Below are 16,890 nucleotides of genomic sequence, written 5' to 3'. Positions count from 1 at the left end.
CATATGAGCAGTTGTGGGAGGGTGTAGATGGAGCCCACCCCTGGGTAGTCTACTCCAAGAAGCAGAATAGGTGAGACATTGTCATATGAGCAGTTGTGGGAGGGTGTAGATGGAGCCCACCCCTGGTGTAGTCTACTCAAGAAGCAGAATAGGTGAGACATCGTGATATGAGCAGTTGTGGGAGGGTGTAGATGGAGCCCACCCCTGGGTAGTCTACTCAAGAAGCAGAATAGGTGAGACATCGTCATATGAGCAGTTGTGGGAGGGTGTAGATGGAGCCCACCCGTGTGTAGTCTACTCAAGAAGCAGAATAGGTGAGACATCGTCATATGAGCAGTTGTGGGAGGGTGTAGATGGAGCCCACCCCTGGTGTAGTCTACTCCAAGAAGCAGAATAGGTGAGACATCGTCATATGAGCAGTTGTGGGAGGGTGTAGATGGAGCCCACCCCTGTGTAGTCTACTCAAGAAGCAGAATAGGTGAGACATCGTCATATGAACAGTTGTGGGAGGGTGTAGATGGAGCCCACCCCTGTGTAGTCTACTCAAGAAGCAGAATAGGTGAGACATCGTCATATGAACAGTTGTGGGAGGGTGTAGATGGAGCCCACCCCTGTGTAGTCTACTCAAGAAGCAGAATAGGTGAGACATCGTCATATGAACAGTTGTGGGAGGGTGTAGATGGAGCCCACCCGTGTGTAGTCTACTCAAGAAGCAGAATAGGTGAGACATCGTCATATGAACAGTTGTGGGAGGGTGTAGATGGAGCCCACCCGTGTGTAGTCTACTCAAGAAGCAGAATAGGTGAGACATTGTCATATGAACAGTTGTGGGAGGGTGTAGATGGAGCCCACCCCTGTGTAGTCTACTCAAGAAGCAGAATAGGTGAGACATCGTCATATGAACAGTTGTGGGTGGGTGTAGATGGAGCCCACCCGTGTGTAGTCTACTCAGAAGCAGAATAGGTGAGACATCGTCATATGAGCAGTTGTGGGAGGGTGTAGATGGAGCCCACCCGTGTGTGTAGTCTACTCCAGAAGCAGAATAGGTGAGACATCGTCATATGAACAGTTGTGGGAGGGTGTAGATGGAGCCCACCCCTGTGTAGTCTACTCAAGAAGCAGAATAGGTGAGACATCGTCATATGAGCAGTTGTGGGAGGGTGTAGATGGAGCCCCACCCTGTGTAGTCTACTCAAGAAGCAGAATAGGTGAGACATCGTCATATGAACAGTTGTGGGAGGGTGTAGATGGAGCCCACCCCCTGTGTAGTCTACTCAAGAAGCAGAATAGGTGAGACATCGTCATATGAGCAGTTGTGGGAGGGTGTAGATGGAGCCCACCCCTGTGTAGTCTACTCCAGAAGCAGAATAGGTGAGACATCGTCATATGAACAGTTGTGGGAGGGTGTAGATGGAGCCCACCCCTGGGTAGTCTACTCAAGAAGCAGAATAGGTGAGACATCCCATATGAGCAGTTGTGGGAGGGTGTAGATGGAGCCCACCCCGTGTGTAGTCTACTCAAGAAGCAGAATAGGTGAGACATCGTCATATGAACAGTTGTGGGAGGGTGTAGATGGAGCCCACCCTGGTGTGTAGTCTACTCAAGAAGCAGAATAGGTGAGACATCGTCATATGAGCAGTTGTGGGAGGGTGTAGATGGAGCCCACCCCGTGTGTAGTCTACTCAAGAAGCAGAATAGGTGAGACATCGTCATATGAACAGTTGTGGGAGGGTGTAGATGGAGCCCACCCCTGTGTAGTCTACTCCAGAAGCAGAATAGGTGAGACATCGTCATATGAGCAGTTGTGGGAGGGTGTAGATGGAGCCCACCCCTGTGTAGTCTACTCCAAGAAGCAGAATAGGTGAGACATCGTGATATGACAGTTGTGGGAGGGTGTAGATGGAGCCCACCCTGTGTAGTCTACTCAAGAAGCAGAATAGGTGAGACATCGTCATATGAACAGTTGTGGGAGGGTGTAGATGGAGCCCACCCCTGTGTAGTCTACTCAAGAAGCAGAATAGGTGAGACATCGTCATATGAGCAGTTGTGGGAGGGTGTAGATGGAGCCCACCCCTGTGTAGTCTACTCCAAGAAGCAGAATAGGTGAGACATCGTCATATGAGCAGTTGTGGGAGGGTGTAGATGGAGCCCACCCCTGTGTAGTCTACTCCAGAAGCAGAATAGGTGAGACATCGTGATATGAGCAGTTGTGGGAGGGTGTAGATGGAGCCCACCCCTGGGTAGTCTACTCAAGAAGCAGAATAGGTGAGACATCGTGATATGAGCAGTTGTGGGAGGGTGTAGATGGAGCCCACCCCTGTGTAGTCTACTCAAGAAGCAGAATAGGTGAGACATCGTGATATGAGCAGTTGTGGGAGGGTGTAGATGGAGCCCCACCCTGTGTAGTCTACTCAAGAAGCAGAATAGGTGAGACATCGTCATATGAGCAGTTGTGGGAGGGTGTAGATGGAGCCCACCCTGTGTGTAGTCTACTCAAGAAGCAGAATAGGTGAGACATCGTGATATGAGCAGTTGTGGGAGGGTGTAGATGGAGCCCACCCTGTGTAGTCTACTCAAGAAGCAGAATAGGTGAGACATCGTCATATGAGCAGTTGTGGGAGGGTGTAGATGGAGCCCACCCCTGTGTAGTCTACTCCAGAAGCAGAATAGGTGAGACATCGTGATATGAGCAGTTGTGGGAGGGTGTAGATGGAGCCCACCCCTGTGTAGTCTACTCAAGAAGCAGAATAGGTGAGACATCGTCATATGAGCAGTTGTGGGAGGGTGTAGATGGAGCCCACCCCTGGGTAGTCTACTCAAGAAGCAGAATAGGTGAGACATCGTGATATGAGCAGTTGTGGGAGGGTGTAGATGGAGCCCACCCCTGGGTAGTCTACTCAAGAAGCAGAATAGGTGAGACATCGTCATATGAGCAGTTGTGGGAGGGTGTAGATGGAGCCCACCCCTGTGTAGTCTACTCAAGAAGCAGAATAGGGTGAGACATCGTGATATGAGCAGTTGTGGAGGGGTGTAGATGGAGCCCACCCCTGGGTAGTCTACTCAAGAAGCAGAATAGGTGAGACATTGTCATATGAGCAGTTGTGGGAGGTGTAGATGGAGCCCACCCCTGTGTAGTCTGCTACTCCAGAAGCAGAATAGGTGAGACATCGTGGATATGAGCAGCTGTGGGAGGGTGTAGATGGAGCCCACCCCTGTGTAGTCTACTCAAGAAGCAGAATAGGTGAGACATTGTCATATGAGCAGTTGTGGGAGGGTGTAGATGGAGCCCACCCGTGTGTGTTGTCTACCCAGAAGCAGAATAGGTGAGACATCGCGGATATGAGCAGTTGTGGGAGGGTGTAGATGGAGCCCACCCCTGTGTGGAAGTCTACTCCAGAAGCAGAATAGGTGAGACATCGTGGATATGAGCAGCTGTGGAGAGGGTGTAGATGGAGCCCACCCCTGGGTAGTCTACCAAGAAGCAGAATAGGTGAGACATCGCAAGAATAGGATATGAGCAGTTGTGGGAGGGTGTAGATGGAGCCCACCCCTGTGTAGTCTACTCCAGAAGCAGAATAGGTGAGACATCGTGATATGAGCAGTTGTGGGAGGGTGTAGATGGAGCCCACCCTGTGTAGTCTACTCAAGAAGCAGAATAGGTGAGACATCGTGATATGAGCAGTTATGGGAGGGTGTAGATGGAACCCACCCGTGTGTGTAGTCTACTCCAGAAGCAGAATAGGTGAGACATTGTGATATGAGCAGTTGTGGGAGGGTGTAGATGGAGCCCACCCGTGTGTAGTCTACTCAAGAAGCAGAATAGGTGAGACATCGTCATATGAGCAGTTGTGGGAGGGTGTAGATGGAGCCCACCCGTGTGTAGTCTACTCAAGAAGCAGAATAGGTGAGACATCGTCATATGAGCAGTTGTGGGTGGTTGACAGACCCCAGTTAAGGTGGGTGACAGGAGATTGTCATTGAGAATGTAACTTTTAATTTTGAAAAATATTAAAATTGTGTCACAGCAGATAGTGAAAGGACATTAACTGGGAGAAATATGTATTTAGTAATTCAATCACACGATGATGATCCGAAACAGAAATCGACAGTGGCCTTTTGCAGCAACATTTAGTCAGTCACATGACCTTGTGATTTAGCAAAACAGGGTCCAATCCACAAAACATTTCTAGCGCTATGACATTCGTAAGCGTATGACAAACTATAGAATTACAACAGGTGTACGCTACGAACGCTTTGTTGAGAGGGACCCTGGAGGCAATATCACACTTGTACTACATATAGCTGGAATATTGTTGAGTGTGGCATTAACCAACAGACATGTAACATTTGTTTGATGGATGTGTTGGTCTTGGGGAATGTTTGATAGCCATGTGTCTTGTTTCTGTAGCTAAGACGGTCCAGACCAAGTTTGATGCATCAACTCTGCACAACAACACAGCCCTTGCTGCTGAGAGTCAAATGTTTGATGATGGAACCGGGAAGGCCGAGGTGGGTAGACCAGCAGGTGCTTGTCCTGTCAGTGATACATTAGACAATGTGACCAAAACATGTTTACATGTTAATAACATACCGGTAATATCTGACTTACAATAAATGGGAACCTCAAGTTAATATTCACCTATTGCTTAAAGTTAAATTTAAAGATTTCATTTCAATGAAATTATCTGCATTGGTGAAAATTGCGTGTAGATTCTTTTTGCACTAATTTAGTTATTTCTTTCGTTAGCTGCAAATAGCTGGTGTGGCTTAATCAATCAGTTCTTTTGAGTAGTGTAGCTGACTAGTGGGTTGGGTTTGAACAACCACTCACGGACTGTACAGGGTGGATGGTGGCCAGTTCTAGCACTGTTTCACATGTGCTTACCCAAATGCAGGAAGCACACTGAAAACCACTGTCACATCTGGCTGTTGGTAAATACCCTGTCACAGTTAGTTGTAGCAGTGAGGGAGAGGTGGGATAGCTTAGTGGTTACAGCATTCGCTAGGGTTCGATTCCCCTCATGGTTACAATGTGTGAAGCCCATTTCTTGGGTCCCCGCTGTGATATTGTTGGAAAGTTGCTAAAAGCAGCGTGAAACCATACTCCCTCACTGTAGCAGTGAGCATGAGTTACTGAGTGTTCACTTGCCTGTCACACTGAAGACGCCACCTAGGGGCAAGTGTGAACCAGTTCGTAATGTCCCTGCCATTATGTGGTTGGAATAGTGGTAACGCAGCCATAAACCATTCAGCTCAAGTAGAAGAATAATAATATTGATTTTAAGAGACTCATTCATTAAGATAACCTTGACTTTTCTACAGGTGTGGCAGGTGCAGGACTTCGACCTGGTAGAGGTTGACAAGAACACCTACGGGGACTTCTATGCAGGTGACAGCTACATCGTCAAGTACACATATAAAGTGAATGGCCGCGAGCACTACCTCATCTACTACTGGCAGGTAAGCAGGGGATACCTTGAATTAGTGGAATTTGGACATGGGGGTGGAGAATAGTCATAGAGGTGGTTCTGTGTTTTCGATAAGATTGGGTTTTCGTTAAAACATTTTTTATAAGTGTTATTAGGATAGTGTTCAGTAACCCATGCTTGTCATAAGAGGCGAATAACGAGATCGGGTGGTCAGACTCGCTGACTTGGTTGACACGTGATCATATCCCAATTGCGTAGATCAATGATCATGCTGTTGATCCCTGGATTGTCTGTTCCAGACTCGATTATTTACAGACTGCTGCCATATACCTGAAATATTGCTTAGTGTGGCATAAAACGAAACTCAATGAAATGAAATCAAATCGGAAATAGATTCAGTATGGGAGGCCTCATGGCTGCCTGTATCACTGCCTGTTTGTGTGATCACTGACCTGCTTGTGTCATCACTGACTTGCTTGCTGTTGGCAGGGAAGCAAGTCTACAGCTGATGAGAGGGGGACGTCGGCACTGAAGGCTGTGGAGATGGATGACGCCCTCGGAGGTGCCGCAACACAGGTGGGGGACTCGCAGTTATGCAAAACAAAGAAATAGTAAACAGAACAAAAGTTTGGGAATGAAGAATTTTTGGCCTACTAAAATAGTATATCTGGACAGAAATAGCTTTCTGCAGAAAGAAAAGACAGCTTTTGCATTATTTACAGACATATTTAATCAATATTTAGGCAATGAAAATTGTAAGGATGAACTTGTAATATGACTTTGATTAAGTGTTTATCAAATGTTTATGAAAGAGCTGCAAACATGCACATGCATTTATCATGTGCACATTTAACAATCATTGTGACCGATTTGGAATTTACACAATACCCTTGTGTTCCAGATCCGAGTTGTCCAAAATAAGGAACCTCCGCACTTCATGGCCATGTTTGGTGGCAAGATGGTCATCTTCAGTGTAAGTAGCCTCCTCAGTACAGAACATGGGTTGGTCAGATAAATCATTATCAGTTTTGCCTCAATGTGAGATTGATCATGTAGGAGTTCTGATCCCTGACTGGTCAATTCCACTTTGAAGCATAATGATATTGGCATCTGTATTTACTGTGTCATGTATCTTGTTATGGTCGAGGTCAGCTGGGGCAGTGGGGTAGTCATGATAACTGGAATGGGTTAATGTGTTCCATGACACTGTAAAAATTAATTTTGATCCATTTTGAAATTAAAACATGTGTTGTGTTTGTAGGGTGGCAAAGCGGGCTGGCAGAAGGGGGACAAGGATCTGGGCCCAGGGGACAAGTACATGCTCCAGGTTCGGGGAACATCGGAACTGAACTGCAAGGCTGTTCAGGTGAGTGTCAAGGATACCGCAACAGGAAATCAAACCACAGTACAGGCTGGGACAAGTCCCACTTTACTACTGGGGTTTGAGACTCCATATCCGTGTGGAGCACGGTGGTGTAATGGTTAGCTTGCTGGCCTCTCACGCCAAAGGCCCGGGTTCGAATTCCGGTGGAGACACCAAAATTTGTGACCTGGGTCTCATACTGTGTTGTGTCCCTGGGCAAGGCACTTCGTCCACATTGCACTCAGTCCACCCAGCTGTTCAAAATGGGTACCTGAGATGCGGATGTACAGACCTATACGGTCGCGCTTAGCAATTAGTAGCAGCTTTGAAAGTACAATTCCGTCAGGGTAATAATGTAACGCCAGAGAGTAGCACCGTGTTGGATCCTAGGTGCAAAAATTAGCATTATAATTATTATCTAGGTACTTGAAGGTTTCGAAAGTTGGGTACAAAGTGTCCAATTGTGAATTGATTTACAGGAGCCAACATGCCCACCACTGAATTACTTACTGGAAGAGATGGTTTGATAATACTAACAGGCAATTTGATTTGAACCTTGTTATACTTAGTTTAGGGACTTAAAAATTCTTAATGACACTAGTCAACATAGTTATCTCCCTTGAAAGTAGTTTACTTGTTTCTGTCGCCACGCGCAAAGATTCTTTTTTTACATTTTCAGCCATTTATTTTCCAATTATGTTTGTAAAGTTTTGTCAATTTATTCAAGTTGTGTATTGAAAAAGGAAACCAAGGTGTCATAGCATGCAAGTTTTCTGGAAGTACTTCCATTGTAACTTTTACTAGATAATTTGCGTGTGTATAGTACAGTTTAATTTGAAATATTTGACTCTGTTTATATGAATGGAACTAATTAAGAATCTCATCAACAATTAAGTTTTCTATTCTTATTCATGCCTGAGCATTGTTTTAAACAATTTATCAGTAGTTTTATTTTAATCAATACCACTACAGGTGGACCTCTCCGCAACATCGCTCAACTCCAACGATGTGTTTGTGGTGTTAACCAAGTCAACAGTCTGCATCTGGGCAGGAAAGGTAAGTGTGGGTGCCTTGTCAAGATTGGGGAGATATAAATAGTAAGATTCTGCCTTAAACAAGCCTTAACACTAATGCTTGTTGTAAAAGTTGTAAGTTAGTACCCTGATGTCGTTGATTATAACTCACTAATTCAATGCATAGTTTATCTGGAGCAAACAAAATTTACAGCCTAGAAGATGAAGATGCAAGCTTGCCAGCTGCTCTGTAGAAACATCACTGTCTGACAGCTAGTCATCAGTTAGCCTAGTGGTGAAATAGGCTCATATCACACCGAAGGCCCGGGTTCAGTTCCCCCCATGGGTGCAATGTTTGAAGCCCATGTCTGGTGTTTTCTGCTGTGATATTGCTGGAATATTGCTTAAAGCAGGGTAAAACCCAACTCACTCACTATTCTTCTGTCAACAGGTGACGTATCATCACACTGACTCATGTTCCTATATTTCAGCCTAGTTTGGCAATGGCGGAAACTGGACTTTTATTATCAGTTATCTCCCTTGACCCCAGAGGATGTATGGTTAAACTCCTATGGCTGGACATCTGCATTGAGTTGCAAGAGTTTTGTGTTGCCGTTTTCCTAACATCCTTTTACACTTATTGTCATATGCAAGAAGGCTTCTGATTTGCATCAAATATTCCATTTAGTATTATTCAGTATTAAGTTGTTCAATAAGTATTAGTTTATATACCTGAAATTTAAGAGTTGACTCAATCTTTGTTCCAGGGTAGCACTGGAGACGAGCGTGAGTACGGAAAGAATATAGCTTCCAGATCACCAAGGTAATGCTTTAAACAGTGCATGAGTTCTCTGTTATACAGTGATGTACCTCCATGTGTTATACTGTGCTGTTATAACACAGTGATGTATCTCCATGTGTTATACTGTGCTGTTATAACAGTGATGTACCTCCATGTGTTATACTGTGCTGTTATAACACAGTGATGTACCTCCATGTGTTATACTGTGCTGTTATAACACAGTGATGTACCTCCATGTTATACTGTGCTGTTATAACACAGGGATGTACCTCCATGTGTTATACTGTGCTGTTATAACACAGGGATGTACCTCCATGTGTTACACTGTGCTGTTATAACACAGGGATGTACTTCCATGTGTTGTACTGTGCTGTTATAACACAGTGATGTACCTCCATGTGTTATACTGTGCTGTTATAACACAGTGATGTACTTCCATGTGTTGTACTGTGCTGTTTTAACAGTGATGTGCCTCCATGTTTAATACTGTGCTGTTATAACACAGTGATACCTCCATGTGTTATACTGTGTTGTTATAACCACTAATGATATACATCCATGTGCTATACTGTGCTATTATAACACCCAATGATATACATCTATGTGTTGTACTGTGCTGTTATAACACAGTGATATACCTCAATCGGTTGTACTGTGCTGTTATAATACATCATGATATACATCCATGTGTTATACTGTGCTGTTATAACAGTGATATACCCCCCACGTGTTGTACTGTGCTGTTATAACATACAGGGATATACTGTAATGAGTTATACTGCCCTCTGTTATTTAACAGTGTCAGACATTTGCACTGAGAATCATAATTACTAGCCACTAATGCTCTATAAATTAATTAAGATTACCGTCATTATCTGTCTACGTACACAAAGCCGGAAATAGCAATCAGCTGTGCACACGCTTCCCGCTAACAAGTTCAAACATGCACAATAATATAACGGGATGAATTCTATTGATTGAATACTATTATTTAACCTAAAAAAAATATATCCTAGCATTGTGTAATAGTTTTTATGTAAAAAATATATAATCAACACTAAGGTTATACGGACCATCATGAACGTGGTAAGCACGCGTGACATGGAACGAGGCGTAATCAGTTTGTGATTGTTGAATGGGGTAAAATAAGCAAGCCAGTTTGTTGCTACAATAAATATGATATTTAGAGAAGCAAAATATATTATGCATTTTCTGTCAACTACACTTCGCTTCGATCCGTGAGTAGACAACAATATATATGACAGTGAATTCTTTGAATAATGTGGATCGACAGTGACACGGAATTTGATGGGTTTACGGGCCGATGACTTGTGAAAATCTTACGGTAAATTGGGGCTTTACACAGGTCGTGAGTTGTTGACTTGACATACATTTGCAGCCAGTATCACAAATACTAGCCACTAAATGAATCATTTTGCTGTTTTAAAACTTCAGAAGTTATAACATTTTTTAGGTTCTGTGAAGTTGAGGGTAATTGTAGAATTTGTATTGACAGATTGTAAAAATGGAGCTCCACATAGTTATTTACAATGCAGAATTTTCAGGATTATCTTCCTTATCAAGAGTTGTCTGAATTTTTGTATTTTGTTTTGGGAGGTTTATCGCATGCTTTTCTGTTGATTTCAGAACTCATGAGATGGTGTTTGAAGGACAGGAAAAGGAATCTTTCTGGAATATTTTAGGTGGCAAACAGCCCTACGCTAGTGACAAACGGTTACAGGTTCCGTATCAGACATCATTTGGTTCAGGAAAAAAAGTTTTGAAGGCTCTGTGTTCTGCATTTGAGTCAGTATTGCATAAAACAGATAATTTGGTGAGAAAAAAATGCAGTTAAAGTTTCAAACCTGCATAAATACAATTGCAATTTGTTTGTCTCTTTAGAAATTCAATTTCATCTCCGAATAAATGTGGTAAAATGTTTTATATGTTTTTCCCTTACTTGTCCCCTCCTTAATGATTACATGTATAGTTGTCTACTAGGGTGTATAAAATGAATTAAATAATATGTTCAATTGTCCTTCCCGGTCAGGATGATGAGTCAGCCCACCCTCCTCGCCTGTACCAGATTTCCAATGCATCTGGCAGAATTAGAGCAGAACAGATCCAGGACTTTGTTCAGGTAAGTTCATTGTCACTGTTAGACATTAAACAGGAGCCTGGTGGACTTGTGCCACACAATCTGTATTCATGGACCCTAGAGTCACTAAAGTGACCGAACTATCACTTTCAACATTATGATTGTGATCAGTTCACTATCATACTTAAAGGCGAAGACTAATATTTGGTGGATATATAGATTTGAAGCATTTTAAAATGTTTGCTTTTGAGAAGAGAACTTTTTCATAGTTTTAACCACAGTAAACAGCTTCTTGTGTACATGTAGTATGGAGAATATCTATAATGGCTGAAATTGTCAGGTACTGTGTATATTGTCACATTCACTTATACTGGTACATAATAGACATAATCCTAAACATTGTCTTGATAGGTTTGATTATTTACAGATATGACGTAGCTGTAATATTGCTGTCATGCTTAACAACCCACTACAATATGTTCAAGAACTATATCAGTGACATACCATGATTCCAGGATGACCTTGTGCCTGAGGATGTGATGCTGTTGGATGTGTGGGATTCCCTGTATCTCTGGGTCGGATCTGGATCTAACAAGAAAGAGAAGGATTCAGCAGAAACAGTTGCTCTGGTATGATGCATGATGTGTTACCTTCACAACTTTCGACCGCCTCTGTGGTGTAGTGGTTAGAGCATCCGCCCGGAGAGCGGAAGGTCACGGGTTCGATCCCCGGCCGCGTCATACCAAAAGACGTTAAAATATGGTACTTGTTGGTCCCTGCCTGGCGCTCGGCCTTAATGGGTACATCAAGGACTGGTTGGCTCGGAGTCAGTATAATGTGTCTGAGTAGGGTATTCATGCTTCACTGCTACATAGTATCTCAGTGGGCTAGCACTATACAACCAGCTTAAGTCTGGGCTAGTACAAGCAGCTGCACATACACGCGCATGCACATCGTCATATGAGCGAAATATTCTCAAGCATGATGTTAAACCCAATTTCACCTCACCTCACCTTCACAACTTTTAAACCTATCCTGTATCATCTCTCTCTTCTCAGGCAATATTGAGTGGAAACATGGTTGGAACCAAATGTTTCCAGTTTCTAAACACTTCACCCAAACACACCCAGTAGTTACCACCACCTTCCCGTGTCAGTGCCACATTTCTGTGAGATAGGTTAAGTTCTTTTTATAAACTATTTATTCTAAAATTTCCAACATAGCTGATGTAGGACTCACTTTACTCGGGGTGCATATTAAGGCTATTATCATTCGCTCACGTGTTTGATGATTCGAGCAGTATCCCTTCATAAGTTTAATTTGTTATTCATGGTCACTAGAAATATTTATGCTTTTTAAATGTTTATCACTTCATATATATCATATTCGCCTCATACTCATAGCATATTCGTTGCAGCCCCAGATATATGTAGGTTAAAAATCAGAATAATTACTTACCTTGCCATTTGTGTCCTGTAGAGATTTCTTGTTCAGATTAGATGTTTAACATATGCCTCCTGCATTATTCAGGAATACTTGAGCACAGACCCAGCAGGGAGGGACAAGGACACGCCCATCATCAAGGTCAAGCAGGGTCTCGAGCCACCAACATTCACCGGCTTCTTTGGGGTCTGGGACAGAGATCTCTGGAGCGTAAGTGTTGTTTAAATACTAGAACATACCTCATAGAGAGGAACAACATGAACATTAGGTGTACAGACTTTGTTTCATGGATATAACAGTATAGCATAGAGATTGTTTGTTTTTTGTTTAACGCCACACTCAGCAATATTCCAGATATATGGCGGTTGTCTGTAAATAATTGAGTCTGGACCAGACAATCCAGTGATCAACAGTATGAGCATCGATTTACGCATTTGGGATACAATGACATGTGTCAACCTAGTCAGCAAGCCTGACCACCTGATCCCATTACTTGCCTCTTATGACAAGCATGGGTACTTCACGAGTGATAGCACAGAGTGACTGAGTGAGTGAGTTTAGTTTTACGCTGCACTCAGCAATATTCCAGCTAGATGGTGGAGGTCTGTAAATAATTGAGTCTGGACCAGACAATACAGTGATCAACAGCATGAGCATCGATCTGCGCAAGTGGGAACCGATGACATGTGTCAACCAAGCCAGCGGGCCTGACCACCCGATCCCGTTAGTCGCCTCGAACGACAAGCTTGGGTTACTGAAGGTACATTCTAACACGAACCTTCACGGAATTGATAGAATAGAGGTATATCATTGGGTGTTATTACAGAGGCCAGTATAACCATGGTGGTATATTGTTGGGTGTAATAACAGAAGGAAGTATAAACATTGAAGGTCATTGGGTGGTATAACATGGAAACTTTGTATAAATGTTGTGTTTCAGTAGTACTAGAGTGTTTCAAAAGAGGACAATATAACATTGGGTGATAAACATGAACACTTTCTTAAGGTTGTGCTTCAGGGGGTACTTGACCCGTGAAGGTCCGGGTTAGAATATTGGCCTTCAGTAACCCATGCTTGTCGTAAGAGGAGACTAACAGGATCGGGTGGTCAGACTCGCTGACTTGGTTAACACATGTCATCGGTTCCCAATTGCGCAGATCGATGCTCATGCTGTTGATTACTGGATTGTCTGGTCCAGGCTTGATTAGTTACAGACCACCGCCATATAGCTGGAAAATTGCTGAGTGCGACGTAAAACTCAACTCACTCACACTCACTCAGATGTACTTTGGTGGTTTAACACATTTCTGTATGCTGTTGCAATAACAGTCAACACTGGATGAACAACGATTGAGTCCATATGAAGCAGCAGCATGAGTTCTTCTTATGTAATGTTTTGTATGTTCTGTCCACAGAAAGGCAAGACGTATGAGGAACTGAAGCAAGAGTTGGGAGCACAGGCTGTGCAAGGTTCGCTAGTCCAGGAGGCTATGAACGGCAATGACCAGGACTTCAACGAGGTTCCCAAGTACACCTACTCACAACTCATAGTGGCAACAGATGAACTACCCAGTGGGGTCAACCCAGAAAACAGAGAGGTAAAGCCAGCACTGGGTGGAACATAGGGTTCTGGAACACGAGGGGCGGTGGGGTAGCCTAGTGGTTAAAGCGTTGGCTCGTCACGCCGAAGACCCGGTTCGAATCCCCACATGGGTACAATGTGTGAAGCCCATTTCTGGTGTCCCCGCTGTGATGTTGCTGGAATATTGCTAAAAGCGGCGTAAAACCAAACTCAGTCAGTCAGTCAGTCAGTCTGGAACACGATCAGTGTAGATATTCATGACCCTGTCAGTCCAGATTATTGATAACACTGTGTACATAGATACAGAGGACATTTATGGTTACTGTGGACCAGTCAATAGAGCTCTAGGGAGATCGGAAGGTCAGGGTTTTACACCACACCACGCAATGTTCCAGCTATATGGCTGCAGTCTGTAAATAATCGAGTCTGGATCAGACAATCCAGTGATCAACAGCATGAGCATCAATCTACACAATTGGGATACAATGACATGTGTCAACCAAGTTGGCAAGCCTGACCACCCGATCTTACAACAAGCATGGGTTACAGAAGATTAATTCTAACCCAGATCTTCGTGGATAGGACCGCCTCCGTGGTGTAGTGGTTAGAGCGTCCGCCTGGAGAGCGGAAGGTCGTTGGTTCGATCCCGACCACGTCATACCAAAAGACGTTAAAATATGGTACTTGTTGGTCCCTGCCTGGCGCTCGGCATTAATGGGTACAACAAGGACTGGTCGGCTCGGAGTCAGTATAATGTGTCTGAGTGGGGTATTCATGCTTCACTGCGGCATGGTATCTCAGTGGGCTAGCACTTTAAAACCAGCTTAAGTCTGGGCTAGTACAAGCAGCCGCACATACACATACACAGGCATGCACGGCGTCATATGAGCGAAATATTCTCAGGTACGACGTAAAACCCAATTTCACCTCACCTCACCTTCGTGGATAGTGTCCCTCTGAAAAGATGTAGCTGGTCTACAGTTTATCTTCATACACTGCATTCTCTGATTCTTGCTCCTGCCATCAACCACTGGGTTGCTGTTGCAAAGCAGTAATACTGCCGATTGCAGAATAGTTTAAAGCACTCATTCATATCTAGCAAGACAGTTACATTCATATTTCATCTCAAATATCTTTTATCTCAATTTATTTGTCTTTGTTTCAGATTCATTTAACTCCTGACGAGTTCAAGCAGATCTTCAAATGTAGTTACTGAAGATTTTAGTAAAAAGCCAGCATGGAAACAACAACACATTAAAAAAGGCCTACAGCTGTTCTAGACAGGATGACCTCCAAGTTTCAAATAATGCATAACACATGCTATATGTTCTCAGAACATTCATTACCTTTCACCCTTACCTGGCTGAATGGAAAACTCCTTGGTTATTTCAGGAATAGTTCATTTGAGAAAAGGAGTGTTAGATGAATTGAACGAAGTAGTATTACCATATATCTTTCATGAATTGTATTTATACAGTTATATATGCATATGGAGCAACTTTCTGTTCAGCAGATTCAAATCAACAGTGAATGAAATAATGGTGTTTATGATTGGCTGAAATAACCAATCGGGACCTATCACTGCCAGGTGCACTCTGATTGGTTGTTTATTTTTTGTAGATACAGAGGTAGAAAAGATTTGTATACTATTTACAGACTGACATTCAGTTAACAAGACCACATATTCTAATATACAGAATTCAGCTGTATCTACTTTTAGTTTTACACATCCATGTTTACTTTGTCAATATTATAATTGTGTGCAATCTACACCTAGTATTTACTGCTGAAATATATTACGAGTTGGATACAAGTTTCTGGCTAAATTCTGTCTCATGGAAACCTTCAAATAATGTTACCACTGTGTACTGTTTTGAGAGTTTCTGGGTAAGTTTTATATTTTAGCCAATGCATTTCTGTACCCATGAAATAAATTCTTTTGTAAGTATAATTTTCTCCTCCATAAGTAGATGTGGATATTGTTTATTTCTATTTACTGATATCATTCCAACCTGCTGAATTCATTCCAAATATTGCTGAATTTTATCACTTTTCACCAGTTTAAAAATATTATCAGTTCTGTGAAAGCCTGATATTTTGTTTTACCTCATTCTTGTTGTTTTGATACATAATGTTTTGTGTTGGACATTATTCAAAAATATTAAGTCCTCACTTATTAACTTGCTCACAGTTTTATATTTTGATTTGTTACCAGTTTTGCTCAATGGACACAGTGCAGAACAATCCTACGAATGTATGCAAAGTTTATGAAGAGTAATTTATTACCCTTAACGTCACAATTTCAACATTTGGTTTTCAGGCAGTGATGCTTAAACATAATGAGAAACATGGCCAGTGTAAAGTTACTTTTTGTGTAATTTTTAGTGTGAGAAGAATTTGGACATGAATCAGTACAGCTTGAAGTGAGATTCTTTTGCCTGGAAACCAAGTGTGTCATTATTTAGCTTGAGAGAACATAACCTGGTATAATCATTATCCGTTTCTAAATTTCTTATGTACATCATGATATATTTACCTAAGTTCTGGGTGATATTACTTCATTTATAAATTATTTATCTTATTTTGTCAACAACACTACAACATGGCTATTTTGGTGTCGTTCTGAGACTGCTGATCATTGCTTTTGTTTACACTGTTAAAGCATCTAATTGTTATAGGATTTTAAACAAAATAACACTCAGATTTTTGTTAGTGCAGCAATATGTACTGGGTGTTTGTGTCGTAATGTTAAGATTACAAATGACTGTTATCACCATCTAATTATTGATGTTTCACTTCATGAAGTTTCAGAGATTTTCTCTTCAAATATTTGGTTTATACATATATTTTTACACTCTTCATATGTATCTTTTTTAAATCTGTCAAGTTTTCATCAATTGGAAGTGTTGTGAGACAAGAGGCAAAATGTTTTTTCATCTGCAAATATCTTGGAAAATGTTCAACCAGGGTAGACATTGCTAAAGAATCTCACCTTCAGTTTACCCAATCATTTAAAACATGATCTTCCACTTTGGGTATTTGACACTTTTATGCTATCAGATATGTTATGATATACATGGTTGTGAAATGATGCCATCGATAGGGAATGATTTCCAGCAGGATGAATCTGGCTTGATCTGGTTTTGTGAATATTCATCAT

At 42.4% G+C, this 16,890-nt stretch overlaps 1 protein-coding gene across 1 annotated transcript in view; it reads left to right on the top strand.

Moving 5' to 3' along the window:
- LOC124288565 (advillin-like) overlaps positions 1-16,651 on the top strand; it is a 60,895-nt gene extending 44,244 nt beyond the window's left edge. Inside the window, exons 14-26 of the mRNA XM_046725118.1 lie at positions 4,409-4,509; positions 5,323-5,460; positions 5,919-6,005; positions 6,331-6,402; positions 6,691-6,795; positions 7,765-7,848; positions 8,573-8,628; positions 10,255-10,348; positions 10,658-10,747; positions 11,221-11,334; positions 12,236-12,358; positions 13,564-13,746; positions 14,896-16,651. Coding sequence (XP_046581074.1) covers positions 4,409-4,509; positions 5,323-5,460; positions 5,919-6,005; positions 6,331-6,402; positions 6,691-6,795; positions 7,765-7,848; positions 8,573-8,628; positions 10,255-10,348; positions 10,658-10,747; positions 11,221-11,334; positions 12,236-12,358; positions 13,564-13,746; positions 14,896-14,946 — 1,298 coding nt within the window. The 3' untranslated portion in view covers positions 14,947-16,651. The remainder of the gene's footprint in view (positions 1-4,408; positions 4,510-5,322; positions 5,461-5,918; positions 6,006-6,330; positions 6,403-6,690; positions 6,796-7,764; positions 7,849-8,572; positions 8,629-10,254; positions 10,349-10,657; positions 10,748-11,220; positions 11,335-12,235; positions 12,359-13,563; positions 13,747-14,895) is intronic.
- The last annotated feature ends 239 nt before the right edge of the window (positions 16,652-16,890 follow it).

Source organism: Haliotis rubra, unplaced genomic scaffold (genome assembly GCF_003918875.1).
Source record: "Haliotis rubra isolate DU_JTF1 unplaced genomic scaffold, ASM391887v1 Scf42, whole genome shotgun sequence".
NCBI lineage: Eukaryota > Metazoa > Mollusca > Gastropoda > Lepetellida > Haliotidae > Haliotis > Haliotis rubra.
Note: the sequence above shows the minus strand (reverse complement) of the source record. Positions and strands in the feature narration are given on the sequence as shown.